The sequence below is a fragment of the Ostrinia furnacalis genome, unplaced genomic scaffold, assembly GCF_004193835.3.
Source record: "Ostrinia furnacalis isolate ACB-3 unplaced genomic scaffold, ASM419383v2 OfSCF7583, whole genome shotgun sequence".
Lineage (NCBI taxonomy): Eukaryota > Metazoa > Arthropoda > Insecta > Lepidoptera > Crambidae > Ostrinia > Ostrinia furnacalis.
In genome coordinates this window covers 382,564-400,789 of record NW_021137822.1, presented here as the reverse complement: position 1 = coordinate 400,789, position 18,226 = coordinate 382,564, and the positions used below count along the sequence as shown (strand labels likewise).

Below are 18,226 nucleotides of genomic sequence, written 5' to 3'. Positions count from 1 at the left end.
TTTTTAAGAAGTCTATTAATTTATTTAAATACTCTATTAAACTTTTTTTGGCAAAAAGATAAATATTTTACTCCCCATAATTCCGTTACAATTGGCCTGCAGTGTAATTATGAAATGGGCGGGGCTTGCGCAAGTGCGACGGGGAACATAATCGGAAAAATTTTGTCCTTGTCTGCGTGGCCGAAGATTCACGACGCGCCTTATTAAATGTGTACTACTGTACTTTAGTATAAATAAGAATAATAATAAAGCTATTTATCTATCCATACTTCAAGTTACAATATAAGTTTTACATTTCAAGTTAATTAATTAATTATACGGATCCCTTTTGGATAAAAGCCTCCTCCATCTTTTGCCATTTTTCTCCTGTGCGACTTTCATCCAGTTGGTGCCGGCAGTTTCGACGATGTCATCTGACCATCGTTTTCGTGGTCTACCTGTTTTTCTTTTACCAGCTGGTCCCATTTTGTTGTTTCTAGTGTTCACCTTCCTCCAGTGTATCTGGAAATATGTCCAGCCCACTTCCATTTAAGACGCATCTGTAAGATTGTTTTTTTTCCTTATCTCTTCATTGAACAGGTACGACAGGCTATTTATTACAAACTTTTTTTTGCTTTCACATGTCTGGTGCCTTGTCTGTCGTCAAATCTTGCAACTTAAAATTGACCCACTTCCCGGTCTACCATTGAGCTGAAACTGTAGGATAAAAACTAGGTATAGGAGTATATTGTAACATGTTTTAATATAAATACCTTAACACGTTGACTGCCAAAGTAAATTTACTAATTCGCTAAAATTGAATTTTTTGCTAATCGATGTGTAATGGCTTGAAATGAATAGTTATTGTTAAAAAATATTTTTTTACTATTTATATTGACATATTATACCCATAAAAAAAACTGTCAGCCACCCGTGCCTGACGCGGCCCGAATGGTATAAATTTCAGTCACAGCGCCATGTCAAGCATTTTGTCAGGCACAACAAAATCACGTTTCTGCGTTTTGGCGGGAACTACCGTGTCGCATCGCTTTCCTCGCTTTAGCCCTCGTGAATACTATCGCTCTGTCCGGTTGCTGTCGGTCAACTGTCAAATTTCGGTCGTGTAAAGTCGAGAAAGACAGCAAGTTATAACTTACTCTCTTCAAAGCCCTAATCAGCCTAATTTTTGTCTGTAATGTTTCAATTTTTTACACAAATAATAATTTTAATAATTATGCTTAATAATTTATTCCGAAATATATCGTAAACTTGTGATTTTATTAAGAAATTCACTCTTCTCACATTCGGAAATTCAAATATTTATTTGCCATTTAGTAGAGTACAGTATATTAAAGATGTTATGATAAATAAAATAAAGTGCATTATCGTAATTCGCTACAATTATATGTAGCATGCAAATATTAACATTTCTAAATTATGGATTAAATACATCCCACAAAAATAATCCTACTAATATTATAAATACGAAAGTTTGGATGTCTGGATGTTTGTTACTCTTTCACGCAAAAACTATTGAACGGATTTTGATGAAACTTTACAGTATTATTGTTTATAACCCAGAATAACATAATATAGGCTATAATTTATGACGAACTAATTCTCACGCGGGTGAAACCGCGGGCAAAAGCTAGTAAATAAATAAATACATATTAGACGCGTACATTGCTCCGATCGATCCCAAAGTATGTAGCAAAAGCACTTGTGTCATGGAAATCGGGAACAACGACGGGCACCACAAGTGTATTTATAATTTGTTTTTTAAGAAGTCTATTAATTTATTTAAATACTCTATTAAACTTTTTTTGGCAAAAAGATAAATATTTTACTCCCCATAATTCCGTTACAATTGGCCTGCAGTGTAATTATGAAATGGGCGGGGCTTGCGCAAGTGCGACGGGGAACATAATCGGAAAAATTTTGTCCTTGTCTGCGTGGCCGAAGATTCACGACGCGCCTTATTAAATGTGTACTACTGTACTTTAGTATAAATAAGAATAATAATAAAGCTATTTATCTATCCATACTTCAAGTTACAATATAAGTTTTACATTTCAAGTTAATTAATTAATTATACGGATCCCTTTTGGATAAAAGCCTCCTCCATCTTTTGCCATTTTTCTCCTGTGCGACTTTCATCCAGTTGGTGCCGGCAGTTTCGACGATGTCATCTGACCATCGTTTTCGTGGTCTACCTGTTTTTCTTTTACCAGCTGGTCCCATTTTGTTGTTTCTAGTGTTCACCTTCCTCCAGTGTATCTGGAAATATGTCCAGCCCACTTCCATTTAAGACGCATCTGTAAGATTGTTTTTTTTCCTTATCTCTTCATTGAACAGGTACGACAGGCTATTTATTACAAACTTTTTTTTGCTTTCACATGTCTGGTGCCTTGTCTGTCGTCAAATCTTGCAACTTAAAATTGACCCACTTCCCGGTCTACCATTGAGCTGAAACTGTAGGATAAAAACTAGGTATAGGAGTATATTGTAACATGTTTTAATATAAATACCTTAACACGTTGACTGCCAAAGTAAATTTACTAATTCGCTAAAATTGAATTTTTTGCTAATCGATGTGTAATGGCTTGAAATGAATAGTTATTGTTAAAAAATATTTTTTTACTATTTATATTGACATATTATACCCATAAAAAAAACTGTCAGCCACCCGTGCCTGACGCGGCCCGAATGGTATAAATTTCAGTCACAGCGCCATGTCAAGCATTTTGTCAGGCACAACAAAATCACGTTTCTGCGTTTTGGCGGGAACTACCGTGTCGCATCGCTTTCCTCGCTTTAGCCCTCGTGAATACTATCGCTCTGTCCGGTTGCTGTCGGTCAACTGTCAAATTTCGGTCGTGTAAAGTCGAGAAAGACAGCAAGTTATAACTTACTCTCTTCAAAGCCCTAATCAGCCTAATTTTTGTCTGTAATGTTTCAATTTTTTACACAAATAATAATTTTAATAATTATGCTTAATAATTTATTCCGAAATATATCGTAAACTTGTGATTTTATTAAGAAAATTTTTTACACAAATAATAATTTTAATAATTATGCTTAATAATTTATTCCGAAATATATCGTAAACTTGTGATTTTATTAAGAATTTCAAATATTTGTCGTGTTTTTACTAAAATTTTCATTCAAACCTGTGTTAATTTTTATTTAGGTACAAGAGTTGCAGGCCATGCTGAACATACTTAGTTGGGGGCCACGTCAGTCATTTAAAATAGGAAGTAACGCATTAAACGTGCCAGGCGGCCTACTGCGGTCGTTTGATTTAGATGCTTCAGTGTCAGGCTCCAGTGACTGACATGGCCCGAATAGGTTGCATGTTTGTCAGTCACCGGTGACTGTCATGGCAGCCTACGTGTTAACATAATTATTAGCCTTTTCAGCGTCACGTTAAATACAAAAGCCATCACTCTGACGCCACCCACGCTTGATAAATTATGATATCAATTTAATCATTGTTTTCATTATTATTCAGTTTACATAATACTCAACTATTACTGACATCATTTTTAAGGCGGATTAATCCGCCGTTGGCGGTCAATGATGTACGCATGTATCCGTCATTGGCGTTGAAAAGGTTAAGGTTACGACGTTTAAGTATTTATGTGCACCATCGCATCGAGATGTTCAAAATGCGGGAAGTGCTTCAAAAATTCCTTAGCCTTATTAGGCTTAGGGAGGCCTATGTCCAGCGGACTGAAATGATAACGAAGCCAAACAGCCCCGGCCTACTTAAGATCTGGAAAAAATCAAACCGAATCGCGAGTCAAGTAACGCCCAACGCCATCTATGGTTAAAGTTTGACATTACATGACACGATATGACGGCACAAAAGCAGGTTCGAGAGATAAGAAGTGGCAATTCGGCGCAAATTAATAAAAAATAAATTAATAAAAAATAGTTTTCAAAAACAAGCTTTTAATGCTTTAGAAAGAATAAAATAAAATATAAATTCTTTCAAACCCATCAACTTATTTACTTTACTCAATTTATTTGACTCAAAGCTTGTCGCGAGATTAAGACAGTAGGTACGTAGTACATAATATTTACCTATTTGAATTTTTTCTCAGTTCAGACTTTTAGCAAGATTTATGTAATTAATGTATATATTTTTTATACAAGTGAATCTCGCGACAAGCTTTTAATCATAATACAGTGTGTCTTGATAAAGTGCACATATGAAAACAGGTGAAACTAGAACTATTATTATCAACGAAAAAAATGTCAAAAAATATCTGTTTTTTTTTATTTATAACTTATTATGATACTTTTTGAACATTAAATTAAATTACTTTATGAAACTTTTTGAAATTGAAATGCAGATTTTTTTCAAGAAGTATCATTTTTTATTATTTTTTGGCATTTTCTGGGTATGTTTAATGTTATGTATTTTTTTTAGTATCGCCTGTTATTTACCATTATTACTGTTTTTATTTTATCAGGATATACCTCTTAGTTTAAAGTTATTACATTTTCTTAACAATAACTAATTGAAAAAAAATCTATATTGTTTTTTAAGTCTCAGATATTTTTTTTCTTTTTTTCCGTCGGTAAAAATAAGTCTAGTCAACTATTTTCATATGTGCGCATTATCAAGACACACTGTATAAATTGAGTAAAGTAATAAGTTGATGGGTTTGAAAGAATTATATTTTATTCTTTCTAAAGCATTATAAGCTTGTTTTTAAAAACTTTTTTTATTTAAATTTTTGTTTAAGGACGTAGCACACTAATTATTATTAACCCGGAAAGGGATCGTAACCGTATCAACTCGAGGCGGTCAGTATTCTTTGTATGAAACTCCATACTGCAACGCACACTTATCCGCACCNTGGCAAAATAAAACATTTGCTACATAAACATTTGCCAAGTAAAATTTGACCAAATGATAATTTGACCATTTGAAATAGTTGCGAAAAGTACATTTGCTAAAAGTTCATTTGGGAAATGAAACTTTGGCGATAAGTTGTTTGCGAAGTGAAATTTGGCGAAAAGTAATTTGGCCAAACGGAAGGATACCGTACGGCTTACTTTAATCATTCAAGCCATTAACAAGTTACGGCTGGACCTTCGACTCGACTCTTACCTGTGAAAAAAAAGAAAGAAAAGGTGAACGTCAGACACTATGTTTCAGTTCGTTCGTTTCAGCCAAATGCTACTGCTGCTGCTAATGCAAATGTCTACTGCTGGTCAAAGGCCTTTTCATGGCAATTATACACGTCCAAAATATAGCTTGCTCAACCATCACTTCAGGACAACATATGGGCTGGTGCTGAGAAGAAGTGGCGGAAGAAACTCAGTCTTTTGTCTTTGTTTGTCTATGTTTCAATATGACTTTTTATCAGAACCATAGAAAAGTATTGGTTTGTGTTATTAAATTCACAGAAATTGAAAGTAAGAAACATTCATTGCCATAGACATCACAGAAGACAAAAGAGGTAAATAAAAAAAAAACAAATAAGACAGAGGTGACACATAAACAACAATGGAAGAGAAAGTAAACTGAGCAGTGCCACCCTGTCGCACAGCGATGCCCATCGCAATGGGACCCCACTCAGCAGATGCCGTGGCCCCCGGTTTTTCTGCTTTTTCAGATTGTTGAATACGATTGTCGCGGACCAGTCTTGACGCACGGGAGGAGACGTGCGGGAGGAATCCCACCACCACGAGCAGCGCGCCGTACGCCGAGCGCGACACACACTCGCTCGGGCCCCCAGCCATGCATAGCACGTACTACTCGTTCGGACCTCCAACTCGCGATCGCCATTTTGTATCACCACGTCGTAGTTTAATACTTAAACCTATAGTCTTTTTCACCTAAGATGATCCGTATGACGTTTCGAGTTTGAAAGATTTAGAGATGTCACATAACTAAACCATAGCGATTTATCTATCGACTTTTTTTGGAGAATTAGTAAAACCTACTTTTAGAGAAATATTTTGTATAGGTGTTATTTAACAAAAAACATGTTATTTTTTTTAATTACAAATATTATTGTAACAATTTTTTATTGATAATATTCAAATTTCATGGTTCGTGTTCAAAAAAACGATTCCTAAATAAAAAGTACTAGTTCTGTTTCTTTAAATTAAAAACTATTAATTTATTTACAATGCGTTTATTAAAGTCAATAATCGAAAAATATAGTTGATTTTTGTGATGTTTTTAATAACTAAGCATTCACTGCAATCGATTAATGAACCGCGGAAATAATCAATTTTATTATACAAGAAATACCCCAGCACTAAATCTATTCTGTTTCACACATTGCGTACATTAAATAAAAAATATTTTTACATCGTATTTAATTAAAATATAATCAACTAGCTGACCCGGCGAACTTTGTTCCGCCTTAATGGCAATAAATAAGCAGATTTTTTTAAAATTTCGAACGGGATAAAAAGTATCCTATGTCCTTCTCCTGGCTCTAAACTACCTCCCTGACAATTTTCAGCTAAATCGGTTCAGCCGTTCTTGAGTTATAAGCGAAGTAACTAACACGACTTTCTTTTATATATATAGATAAACTCAGATTTTATTATGTATTTCAAGACAAGTAGTATTTTTTTTTTATTATATTGCTAATAAAATTCAAATATTTTTTCAAATACATATATTCTGCATATGTAGTATGCGTAATACGGATCATCTTACGTGAAAAAGACTATAATTGTAAACGGCTATTAAACCAGCCCTATCGAAATACAGTCCACTCTTTCATTTAAGTTCCCAGTAGGACCCTTTTCAACGATGATGTTGTCGACAGGACGACTTCATGGTGGTGGGCATCCAAAACGGGTACCCGTATCTGGTGATGGACATCGGAGACAGCTTCGAGTCGGGCCGCGAGCCCGCGCGCATCGGCAGCGACAAGTTCGTGGCCGACGAGCGCTGGTACCAGGTCGTGGTGGACAGGTGAATCAAATTAATATCAAAAATATTTTATTCAATTCAGACCACTGGTGGCACTTATGAACGTCAAAATATAGTAAATAAGAAAAAGATGGCCCTCATGGGGCACTTTACTGTCTCCTTATTGATAGCATTAGGTGTTATTTGATGGCACGCAAAAAATTTTTTCGGAAAAGTGGCACGTTGTATAAATGTTCGCCAATCCCTGCGCTAGTTTTACTTCACGACACCGCAACGCACCCAAAACTAATGCCCCGGTCAATACGAGACACTATGATAGACGTACTCAGTCGCAAATTCATCATAAAGTTATTTAGTCAATCAAAATCAATTTTGACCACTAGTGGCACTTATGAAGTGTCTGTTGCATACAACAGACGGGAGACAGATGCATCCATAGATGCATCCCCGCTCTCGCTCTCCCCGCGAAACGTAACGGCGAATATACGCGCCAGTGCATTGCTAGACAGTTTGTGTTTCACTCGTGCCCGCACGCCTTACCTACTCCCCAAATACCTAACAGTGTCCACTTCAGAACATGTTTTCTAATTTACCAAAAGCAAATGGAAGACTTGGCCTTCACAACCCGTTTGGCCGGCATAGGTATAGGCATAGGTAGCCTTATTATTATTAACTAACGTAAATTATTTACTAACGAAGAATTTTATTTCTCTGCCGAATATAGCCCATCAAAAATGTTTCTATACTCAAAACTAATTTCCAGACTGGGCCGCAACGTGAAATTCTCGATCCGCGAGAGCCTAGACAACGGTTCAGAAATCACCCACTCCAAGGAGGCCGTACTACCTGGACAGCATACCATCTTCAACCTGGACCGCCAGAAGTCCAAGCTGTACGTCGGAGGGGTGCCTTCGGATGCCAAGCTGCAAGGCATCAGCTTCCCAGCCTTTGAGGGCCAGATCGAGGAGCTGGTGATCGGAGACACGCCGGTTGGACTGTGGAACTCGATCAGCTCGGCTAACCTGAAGGGCGCTAGGCAGAGGTATGTGATGGCAAAATATTTTAACAATCGTAATTTACAAGTTCTTTTTTTAAATAATTTATCCTTGGTTTCCTTCTACCCTGATATTAGTAGAATACATCATCCGAGGGTACAAATGGGGATGTTGCCTGGGTCAAAAAGCAAGAGTTTTAATTAGTCCGTCAGTTAACTTATCAAAAAATACTCTACACGTATTTTTCACTTTTTCAAACTAATGAAAATTTAAAGAGATAAAGCGCCCCAAAGTTCATAAGAAGAGGCCCGTGACGTCAACGCTTGCTTAAAAATGCCGCACGTTGTGACGTCGTGCGCAACTTCAACGCACCATAACTATGTAATTATTTGTTAGATTGACAAATAAAAATATATGTGTCCAATATTTTTTGATATTAAACATTACGGACTAAAAAAATTTTTTTAGGCAACTAGCCTATTATGTAAGGCATCGGGCTACCTAAGTAAACTCCGACAAACGTTACTTCGACATTACGTTACTCCGACCTTTGTTTGAGTAGTGTAGTGTCGAAGTAAAGTCATGTCGATATTCAGTAGTGTCGAAGTAACGTTTGTCGGATTAGCATTTTATAGCCGAGGCATCGGCATCGCATTGCAAAGCCGACGTCAGCGACGCACTTATTGACGCTCAAATCTTAATGGTCAATGTCTTTTCCAAGAGTGTGGGTCTATTTCACCACTTGCTAATGAAGACCTTGATACCGTATTTGGAACGTTTCTACCAGAGTCAATCAGTGCGTAAAGTGTTATAACAACTTTGCCATGCCATAGACTATAGCAAAAACGTCTGTCTTCCGTCATTTGGCGACAAATAATAATGAAAACAAGACTATTAGTTATAGAGACTACAAAGTCTACAGTATTCAAACTTTCATTAGTGTAGTTCAGTACTGACGAATATCCTAATTTTTTCCGCCAGTAGTACAAATTTTTGGAATAACGAGAGAATAGTCCATAAAGCAGGGTTTTCCAAACTATGGCTCGCGACCCAGTGGTGGGTCGCGACCGAACATTGAGTGGGCCCTGCCTGAAGAAAGACACCACCGTACAGATCCGAGTCCATTATTTAGGCATATTGGCAACGGTTAAATTTTCTATAGGGTTTATTTTCTATGGGTCTTTGGAAACTTGTATTAGATGAGTCGTAGCCCAGACAACTTTGGGAACCACTGCCTTAAAGAGTTTCGCCAACACATTTCCAGGGACAAGCTCATAACATCCAGCTCAGGACCGCAAGAGTACCGCTTCAACGGCAAGTCGCACGTGACGATGCCAGCGCGCGAGTACATCGTCCCGCAGAAGAACCACGTGCTTCTCTACTTCAGGACCTACGCGCCGAACGGACTCATCTACCTCGTGGGAGAAGGAGACTACTTCTTCTCGGTCGAGATGCAGGAGGGCGCTGTGTACTTGCAGGTCAGTTGCTACCAGGGACAAGCTCATAACGTACAGTTCCGGGCCGCAAGAGTACGGACCACGTGCTGCTCTACTTCAGGACCTACGCGCCGAACGGACTCATCTACCTCGTGGGAGAAGGAGACTACTTCTTCTCGGTCGAGATGCAGGAGGGCGCTGTGTACTTGCAGGTCAGTTGCTACCAGGGACAAGCTCATAACGTACAGTTNCGTAAGTATTAAATTTTAAAGGTATTTCTAATTGTTGAATGTACGAGTAGAGCTGATGTCATTTGAGGAAAGTGTAGATAGAGGTTACTTATAAATGTACTCGTACGTTTTTATGTACATTTTCCTATTCCAAATTACTTACACCCGTATTTACAAACGATGCTTGCTTAAGTGAAGCAGCAACGCTATGCGAAATCGAACGCACAGCGTTCGTGTGTGTCACTCCGCCACTCATTCTCTATGAATAGGTTTTTGGGACGCCCTGTGCGTCCACGGGCACTGTGTCTGTGACTCATAGTGAGGGTGTGAATGTTCTTCTCTTTTGATTCCTATAAAAGTTTTCCTTCCAGCAGCGTACACCTCTAACTTGTTATTATTATTATTATTCTGTCTAATGGCTTCAATGGTGCGTATTTGAAGCACACTGGTTTTGCCAATGTCGAGTGTTTAGAGCAGCGGTGCCCAAACTTATTTAGTCTACTGCCCACTTTGAGAATAAATTATTTTTGAGCGCCCCCCATTTTTGTAGTCAAGAGTCGAGTTCATTCGGTGTCTAAGAGTCCTCCTAGTAGATGACGCCTCCCAAGCCTCTACACAACGTCCCGATTTTTTTTCTGGGTCTCTTACCGCCCCCCTTTAAGCCTGCAGCGCCCACAAGGGGGCGTTATCGCCCACTTTGGGAAAGACTGGTTTAGAGAGACACGGTGTACAGTGGAATTTGAAGAATTCCCGGTTGTTTTCTTCCAGAACAACTGGGCACAGAGGAGCTGCCAGGCCTGACGCAGCTGGAGCGCGTGTGCGCTGAGATCGTGCAGACGGAGAACGTCTACGTTGAGGACCTGAGGCAAGTGGTCGAGGTGAGTCCACAATAAAAATAAATAAGTCAAAGTCAAAGTCCAAAATAGAATTCAATTAAATTGAGCGTAAGTATGTATTTACGTTCTTGTGTCATACATTGAGTAGGTAGGTTCTTTACCATCATCTAATACTTGCTTGTTTTCCGACTTTAATAACTGCCATAGACGTCTCACGTAATGATCATTGTTGAGACACTTTTCCTAATACTTAGTCTACTTCAATCCAAACATTATTTGATTATTTCGATTTGCGAAATGACTTAGGTATTTATAAAAAGATTGCGATCAGCTTTTAATCTAACGTTTTCAATTTGTGCTACTGTAGTCATTTTCTTTTTCGTTTAACCACCTAGGTAGATGCTATATTTATTTCTTAAGGATCAAGTAGAAGTATTATCAGAACCAAATCATTATCACTATACCTATTGACACTTATTTAANGTCCCTCACTAGTCTACACTCCTATAAGTCCCTTAGATAGGTATAGGTGTAATTAATTGCAATAATACAGCTTATACATCACGAGTGAACTGTACTAATGCTTTAAGTACACATTGGAACTAAATGTGAACTCTTAAATGGAGTAAAATGTTACTTGGGAAGCTACTGAACTAAGCTTAGTTGTGTCGTCACGGCCTCACACGGTCTTCAAATTTTCAAATTAGTTCAGCGTTGGGACAGCTCGTTAGCGACGATGAAAGGAAACGTCATGACTAATGCCGGTAACGACGGAGGCATTTTACAGGTATTTCGGTTCTGTGCCAGCACAGTAAAAATGGTAATTCAGCGAAATTTCTTCCGTGAACTCGGTAACTTTGGCGGTAGGTACTCCTCGCGTTACTCCTATACGTCCTTCCTTTCCCACTGCAATTCAGTTTTGCGGGATCCGATAATTTAGGATCTGGCAAACTGGATTGTGACGTCATTTGGCTAAACGAAAAAAAGAGTAACTTTGTTAACTAAACTTTATCCCCCTTATTAATAAAAAGTTACACCTAGGATGAACCTTGGATTAAACAGTCATTTCCATACTAAATGATCATTTAAGCCAGAGTTCAACTAGGGTGTAACTTTGATTAATAAGGGGGTATTTGTCTTTGTTTGTTTTGTCTCGAAATCGTTCCCGATATCCTAGTTCTAATCGAGCCATCGATTAAATCGAAAACGATTACGAATGTAGCCACCATTCTCGAGTGGATCGGTGTCGAAAGGTTACTCGATCAAGGCTGCCATTGTGCGTTGTCACTTCGAATGTGGCACGGAGTCGGAATTTGTGGGCGTTGTCGCTCTATTGTTTTGGAAGGGAGAATGATCAGGGCTTAGATTAATAACAGCTAGAACAAGCGCTTTGTCTAAAGTAAGATAGAAATCATAATAATTATGTAATAACTGTCAGAATGTTTGGGAAAAACTAAGCCAGTAGTCTGGTTTACAATGCTTCACTTTTCTTGCGTTTACTATCTGTGTAGGCTTTATTAATCTGAGGGGAGAACGTCATCGTGTTCACATATGAACAGGGTGACAGATGATAAAGCTTTTGGTACAAAGTGGAGTTCGGTGCTATTTAAGCGTGGGTGAAGTTTCCAAATCAATGTAGAGACCTGGCTTATCGTGAGATATGTGTTATCCTAAATTAAAGCATCTTGTTTCGTGTCACGAGACGACTGGCAGGTAGCTAGACGCTATGGTTGCTAGACGACTAGAGAAAATTCGAACTCCTTCTATGTTCTTCCGATTAAATCATTGGTCCATTTAACTTTCCCCCGGGACAAACTTGACCTTCACTGGTTGGGTTTTTATTGGCGGTCAAGCTGTAGATCCTGGCTACACAAGAGTTGCAGCGGTGGGAACGAGAGGTGGGAATAATCCTGTTTTAGACCTAGAGTTAAATAAATAGTGCCAAAACTATAAATTAATACCGATGTATAGATATCATACTAGTAAAGTAGTATCAATTCTGACTCGTCCCAGTAGGAAGCGATGTCTTAGTAATACATCTTGATCGGCGGAAGTGCGCCCTGACCGGCCACAGTGCACAGTTCACTGGCACACGGGAACTGTACAGAGATGGTAATACCGCTCTGTTAAATTTTTGTTAGCTATTAAAGTACATTATAATGCAGTTGGTCTTTTGGTAAACGTACTTAGTTATAATGAAATGAGATCACACAAAAATTGTATGTTGATTGCAAAATCTGAACTAATCTTCTCTATCTATCTTATACATAAATTTATTTAAAGCTCAGCACTGGAGTCACCAGATTTGTCGGCAATAATTATGATTTAAGAATTTAAGAATGTAACACAAATGAAGGGTGAAACCCGATTGACCCAAAAGGATGATCCTTTTTAAATAGTTAAATACCGTTAATTTTTGTATCTAAAAAGCCTGGTCCGTGAGCACGTAGAATTAGTCAATATTGAAATCGCAAATAGTCACCTTTGTTGCATAAGTAGAAAATGTTTTATCAGCTCTATGTCAATCGTGTATGCGCCCGCGCAGGCCGCAGCGTGCGTTACTCTTTTTAGTTACTAGTATTTTTGTCGCAGTGGAGTGTTTAAGCTCTGAGTCTTATGTCACTAATGTCAAAATGTCTTAAGTCAAAATGTAAACCTTTCCTTTACCAACTTACTTTAATTTTAACTTCTAATTAAAATTAAAAAGCAGAGTCGAAAATTTGGTGGCATATGGCAAAGAATTGGCTCTTAGTAGGATCCAAACCACAACTGAGCCGGTGGTGTAGTTGAAAGATTGACCAAACCTGACAATCTATTTCTAAGTTACCAAAACATTTAACCCTTTAACGATCGAAATTTTGATTGCTTGTAGTTTGAATTGGTTTTAAACTTAAACGCAAGTCAGTATGGTTGAAGATACAATAACTGATATATCCCCAGTTGCTCTAATGCCAATAAAAGGGCTCCAAAGGTATATTCCATACCGGAAATTAAAAATTCACACCTGTCTTCTAACTACTATCAAACATGGTTTCAATTTAATCTTTGGATCTTCAACATACACGTATTCTACCAAATAATTTATTGTTCATTATTCTATGTATCTGTAGGTACAGTACAGACAACACAAAATGTTACTTTTTTTTTTGTAATAAAATAGCCTTTATTATGACTTCAATAGGTGCTACAGTGTTGAAGTATAAACTTTTGCATGTGACTGTACTTACCCGAAATATAACTTACTCAACAGAATATGAGTGTATTCAGTAGACTCGTCGTTATAATATGTCCATTTTTAGGGTTCCGTACCTCAAAAGGAAAAAACTAAACCCTTATATGATCAATTTGTTTTTACGAGTAAAAGAATCAGAGATCAAGAGGTTTTTAAGAGCTCAGAGCATACATTGATAACAAGAATGGATCATAAGTTGTTCGTCTCATCTCAAAAATCGTATCTTGAAATCTGACAATGTCCCGATGGATTAGCAAGCTGAAGTGGCAATGGGCAGGGCACATAGTACGCAGAACTGACGGCCGATGGGGCAGCAAGGTTCTGGAATGGAGGCCGCGTACCGGAATGTCCCTACTAACCATCTTTTCATTATGGAACATATTCATGTAGAGCTTAGAATAAGTTGTTCCCATTTTATTATCATGTAAAATAGGTTTTATGGACGCTGGTGCCATGGTCGCCATGGAGCATTTTTATTGGGGCCATTACTTTCCGCCCAGTATCGAAGTTTTAGATTTTATAGAGCGATATCGATTTATTTATAAAGTCTCTACTTAAATGGAGACCTCCAGTATTTGAATTATTTGAGAGTATCCTAAGAAGGCAAAAGGCAAGAAACACTTTTAAATTATTAAGGCAATTATTGTACCTTTTCTCTACGACTTTTTAGTTTCCAATATCGCACTTATTTATCTTCATGCCACAGCTTAAAATGTTAAAAAAAACTATACCCATCAATGTTTTATGGACGTTTACTTAATTGCAACTCCCCTTTAAGGCTTTTATGATAGTGAAAACTGAAAACAGCTTGTCATTGATACAAATAGTCGTGACTTTGGTTTATAAAAGCTTTTAACTTTATTGCTATTCAACTGTGACTTCCATTTGATAACATCGACCTGCTTAATGTTAAATGATATGCATTTCACCAGTAACCAAATAAATATATCTTGTTAAGCATTTTTAAGAGAATGTTTGCATGTAAATAAAGAGCAAAACTATGTTTTTTGTCGACCAAGACTGTCACTTGAAATGCACCAAGAATTAAAATGACAAATTAATGACGTAACCTCATGAATAAAGTTGTACATTCATGAATAAATCTCTCAATTTCGTAGAAGCTACATGCATTCACTTAATTAAGCGAAAAAAGTTACGCAAAACGCATTTCACTTGATATTTCCATTGTGAAACGTCAAAGGTATAATGAAGATAATGACTTAATTATATCACAGTCAATTTGCGATCATAACTTCAGGCTGCATGCCCGTCGCGGAGTTTCTGTCCAACGGAGAATGCAGACCCATTAAATAGCTGTTAAACTACTAATTGATTGTCAACTGCTGCACTCAAATTCTTTACGCAATATCCGCATCTGTCACCTAGAACTTAAAGATCGGATTGCCTAAAAAAAGTCATATGCGTAAATAAGTAACAATGTTGTTTGTTAGCTCTAACAGGATTTTACTTTGTTCCAGGTAGCACAACCGATTTGACGCCCACGCTCATCGGCATATATGACTCACTCCTGGAGCCAGCCAAGAGTCTGCGGCCAGATGTGACACTTGAAACGGCAAAAGACGCCAGAAACGACCCACCGGTAGAAGACACAATGACTGAAGAAACAAAAGACGAGCCAGTCTCAGAAATATCCAAATCCCCACCGAAAGACCCCTCGAAAATTGCCGGCAGCGTGAAACTACCCATCGCAACGATCAATAAAAGTTCTTTATACTACTCGTTACGAACTAAAAGTGATAGAAATGGTGCTAGTGAAGAAGATAAGTGTGAACTCACATCCAGTGATTCGGTTCTCGTTAGGGATACTAGGTTGCAAAGGACGTTTAAGGAAACGAAAGAGACGTCCGCGTTCGACAATCTCTCGCCGAATGTTAAGAGGATGATATCGAGTGCATCAGAAACTACAACAGTGAAGCTCCAAAAGAAAACCATCTCTGTCGGAAGGTCGTCTGCGAGGCACCGATCTAACATTCCCCTAGTCGGAGCGACGTCCAAGATATCTCAATCGGGTGTCGAAATATTACCTTCAGTGGAAATATACGACCAACCTTGTAGCATTAAAAAGTTCGGCAAACACAGACTCGAAGACGAGTCGCCGTCAAAAACGTTAGTAAAACCGGAATTCAAGATAGACGAAGTTCAAACAACTTACGATGTCCCAACGAACAACAGGCCAGCGATATACGACGTGCCGAATGTAAACAAGACGGCGTTCGAGTCTCTATCCCTGCCTTACATTGACCAATCCATCGAGCTCTCTATAACTTCCAACGATAGAGAGTTCGATATAAAATTGTCGTCCAAAGAAAGTTCTCCTTTGAAACCTGAACCAAAAATCCCCCTCGAAGGAACTCCTGCCAAAGTCGCGAAGGTGAACGGGGGAACGAATAGTTTGCACAGGAAGGACTTTAAGAACGAGAGTCCGGTGAAGCAGCTGGCGAAAACTGGGCCTTACCCAGAGGCGATAGGGTCGACTGGCAACTTGAAGAGCTGTGCGATACCTGAGATAGCGCGGTTGAATCCTCCGGTGGAAGTTTCTCGACCGCTGTCGATGAGTTCCATTGCTTCGTCTAGCTCGACTTCGAGCAGTGGAGTTCAAAACAAAGGAGGAGTGAACTCGGCGTATTTGGCGTCCATCGAGAGCCTGGATGACCATAGTGACGCTGACATGACTTCGGCCAACGGCAGTAATAACTTTGTGAACAATGCTGGCATGAACACCAGTGTTTCGGAGGAGAGGAACTCGGAGGGCGTGTCGCGTAAGTATTTAATTTTAAAGGTATTTCTAATTGTTGAATGTACGAGTAGAGCTGATGTCATTTGAGGAAAGTGTAGATAGAGGTTACTTATAAATTTACTCGTACGTTTTTATGTAGGTACATTTTCCTATTCCAAATTACTTACACCCGTATTTACAAACGATGCTTGCTTAAGTGAAGCAGCAACGCTATGCGAAATCGAACGCACAGCGTTCGTGTGTGTCACTCCGCCACTCATTCTCTATGAATAGGTTTTTGGGACGCCCTGTGCGTCCACGGGCACTGTGTCTGTGCTGTGACTCATAGTAAGGGTGTGAATGTTCTCTTTTGATTCCTATAAAAGTTTTCCTTCCAGCGTACACCTTTAACTTGTTATTATTATTATTATTCTGTCTAATGGCTTCAATGGTGCGTATTTGAAGCACACTGGTTTTGCCAATGTCGAGTGTTTAGAGCAGCGGTTCCCAAACTTATTTAGTCTACTGCCCACTTTGAGAATAAATTATTTTTGAGCGCCCCCCATTTTTGTAGTCAAGAAGAGTCGAGCTCAGTCGGTGTCTAAGAGTCCTCCTAGTAGATGACGCCTCCCAAGCCTCTACACAACGTCTTGATTTTTTTTCTGGGTCTCTTACCGCCCCCCTTTAAGCCTGCAGCGCCCACAAGGGGGCGTTATCGCCCACTTTGGGAAAGACTGGTTTAGAGAGACACGGTGGACAGTGGAATTTGAAGGTTGCCCGGTTGTTTTCTTCCAGAACAACTGGACACAGAGGAGCTGCCAGGCCTGACGCAGCTGGAGCGCGTGTGCGCTGAGATCGTTCAGACGGAGAACGTCTACGTCGAGGACCTGAGGCAAGTGGTCGAGGTGAGTCCACAATAAATATAAATAAGTCAAAGTCAAAGTCAAAATTTCTTTATTTGTACAGTCTAGTCGTCAATAATTTAGGTGAAATTAAACCAAAACAGAATTCAATTGTAAATTGAGCGTTTTAATTTACGTGCTGGTGTCATAATATGTTGAGTAGGTACTAACTAGAGACTTGCCTGTTTTCCGACTGTAATTAACTGCCATAGACGACTGACGTAATAATCATTGCTTAGACACTTTTCTTAGTAGTCTTCTTCAATCCAAACATTATTAAAATTTGATCTATTTATAAAAAGATTGCGATTTGCGATCAGCTTTTAATGTAACGTCAATTGGTTCTACAGACCGTTTTCTTTTTCGTTTAACCACCTAGATGCTACACTTAATTCTTAAGGATCAAGTAGAAGTCTTATCAGAACCAAATCATTAACACTATATTGACGCTTCTTTCATTAATAATAACATCTATTTATATGAATATTATTTTTTGCTCGCGACTCTACCAATATTTTCCTATGAACTACTATTTCAGGAGTTAATGAATCCGTAACGGAATCTTCTTCCATTTATTTTGTTTCTATTTCCTTTGAAACATCACTCGCATTCTCAACTGTCTCCGGCCATCTTGTTATTTTCGGCCATTTTGTTTTTTTAACCCTTCGTTGCGCAAGAGTGCGTGTAACGTGATCTAATAAGATATAGCGTAATGGTTTCGCGTTTGAAGGTTTAATGTTTCAATTTTGGGCTCGATTTAGTTGAATCTAGTTTTGATGTAGTATTTAGATGCTTGTCAACTAAAATTAGGTGACACAGTTTATCAGATTGCAAAGAAAACATTTAGAAATATTAGTAAAAATAAATGATAAATATCTACTTTAATAACACGATAAATAATGGTTAGATTTTTTAAAATGTTACTCCTTCACACAACGTTTACTAGACGGATTTCGATGAAACTTTTTA

The 18,226-nt window shown here is 38.3% G+C and overlaps 3 protein-coding genes across 3 annotated transcripts in view; all 3 read left to right on the top strand.

The window, feature by feature from the left end:
• LanA (laminin subunit alpha) overlaps positions 1 to 545 on the top strand; it is a 47,951-nt gene extending 47,406 nt beyond the window's left edge. Inside the window, exon 33 of the mRNA XM_028321855.1 lies at positions 480 to 545. Within this exon, the coding sequence (XP_028177656.1) occupies positions 480 to 545 (66 nt within the window). The remainder of the gene's footprint in view (positions 1 to 479) is intronic.
• A 6,217-nt stretch (positions 546 to 6,762) lies between these two features.
• On the top strand, positions 6,763 to 13,335 carry LOC114365324 (laminin subunit alpha-like). Its single transcript, XM_028321854.1, has 6 exons — positions 6,763 to 6,931; positions 7,653 to 7,931; positions 9,149 to 9,271; positions 9,442 to 9,572; positions 10,319 to 10,428; positions 13,327 to 13,335. Exons 1-6 carry the CDS (start codon positions 6,792 to 6,794, stop codon positions 13,333 to 13,335), a joined length of 792 nt encoding a protein of 263 aa, XP_028177655.1. The 5' UTR covers positions 6,763 to 6,791.
• Positions 13,336 to 15,090: 1,755 nt separating this feature from the next.
• On the top strand, positions 15,091 to 17,379 carry LOC114365323 (uncharacterized). The gene is made up of 3 exons (XM_028321853.1): positions 15,091 to 16,398; positions 17,151 to 17,260; positions 17,362 to 17,379. The coding sequence occupies exons 1-3, from the start codon at positions 15,231 to 15,233 to the stop codon at positions 17,377 to 17,379; spliced, it is 1,296 nt and encodes a 431-aa protein (XP_028177654.1). The 5' UTR covers positions 15,091 to 15,230.
• Positions 17,380 to 18,226: the final 847 nt, after the last annotated feature.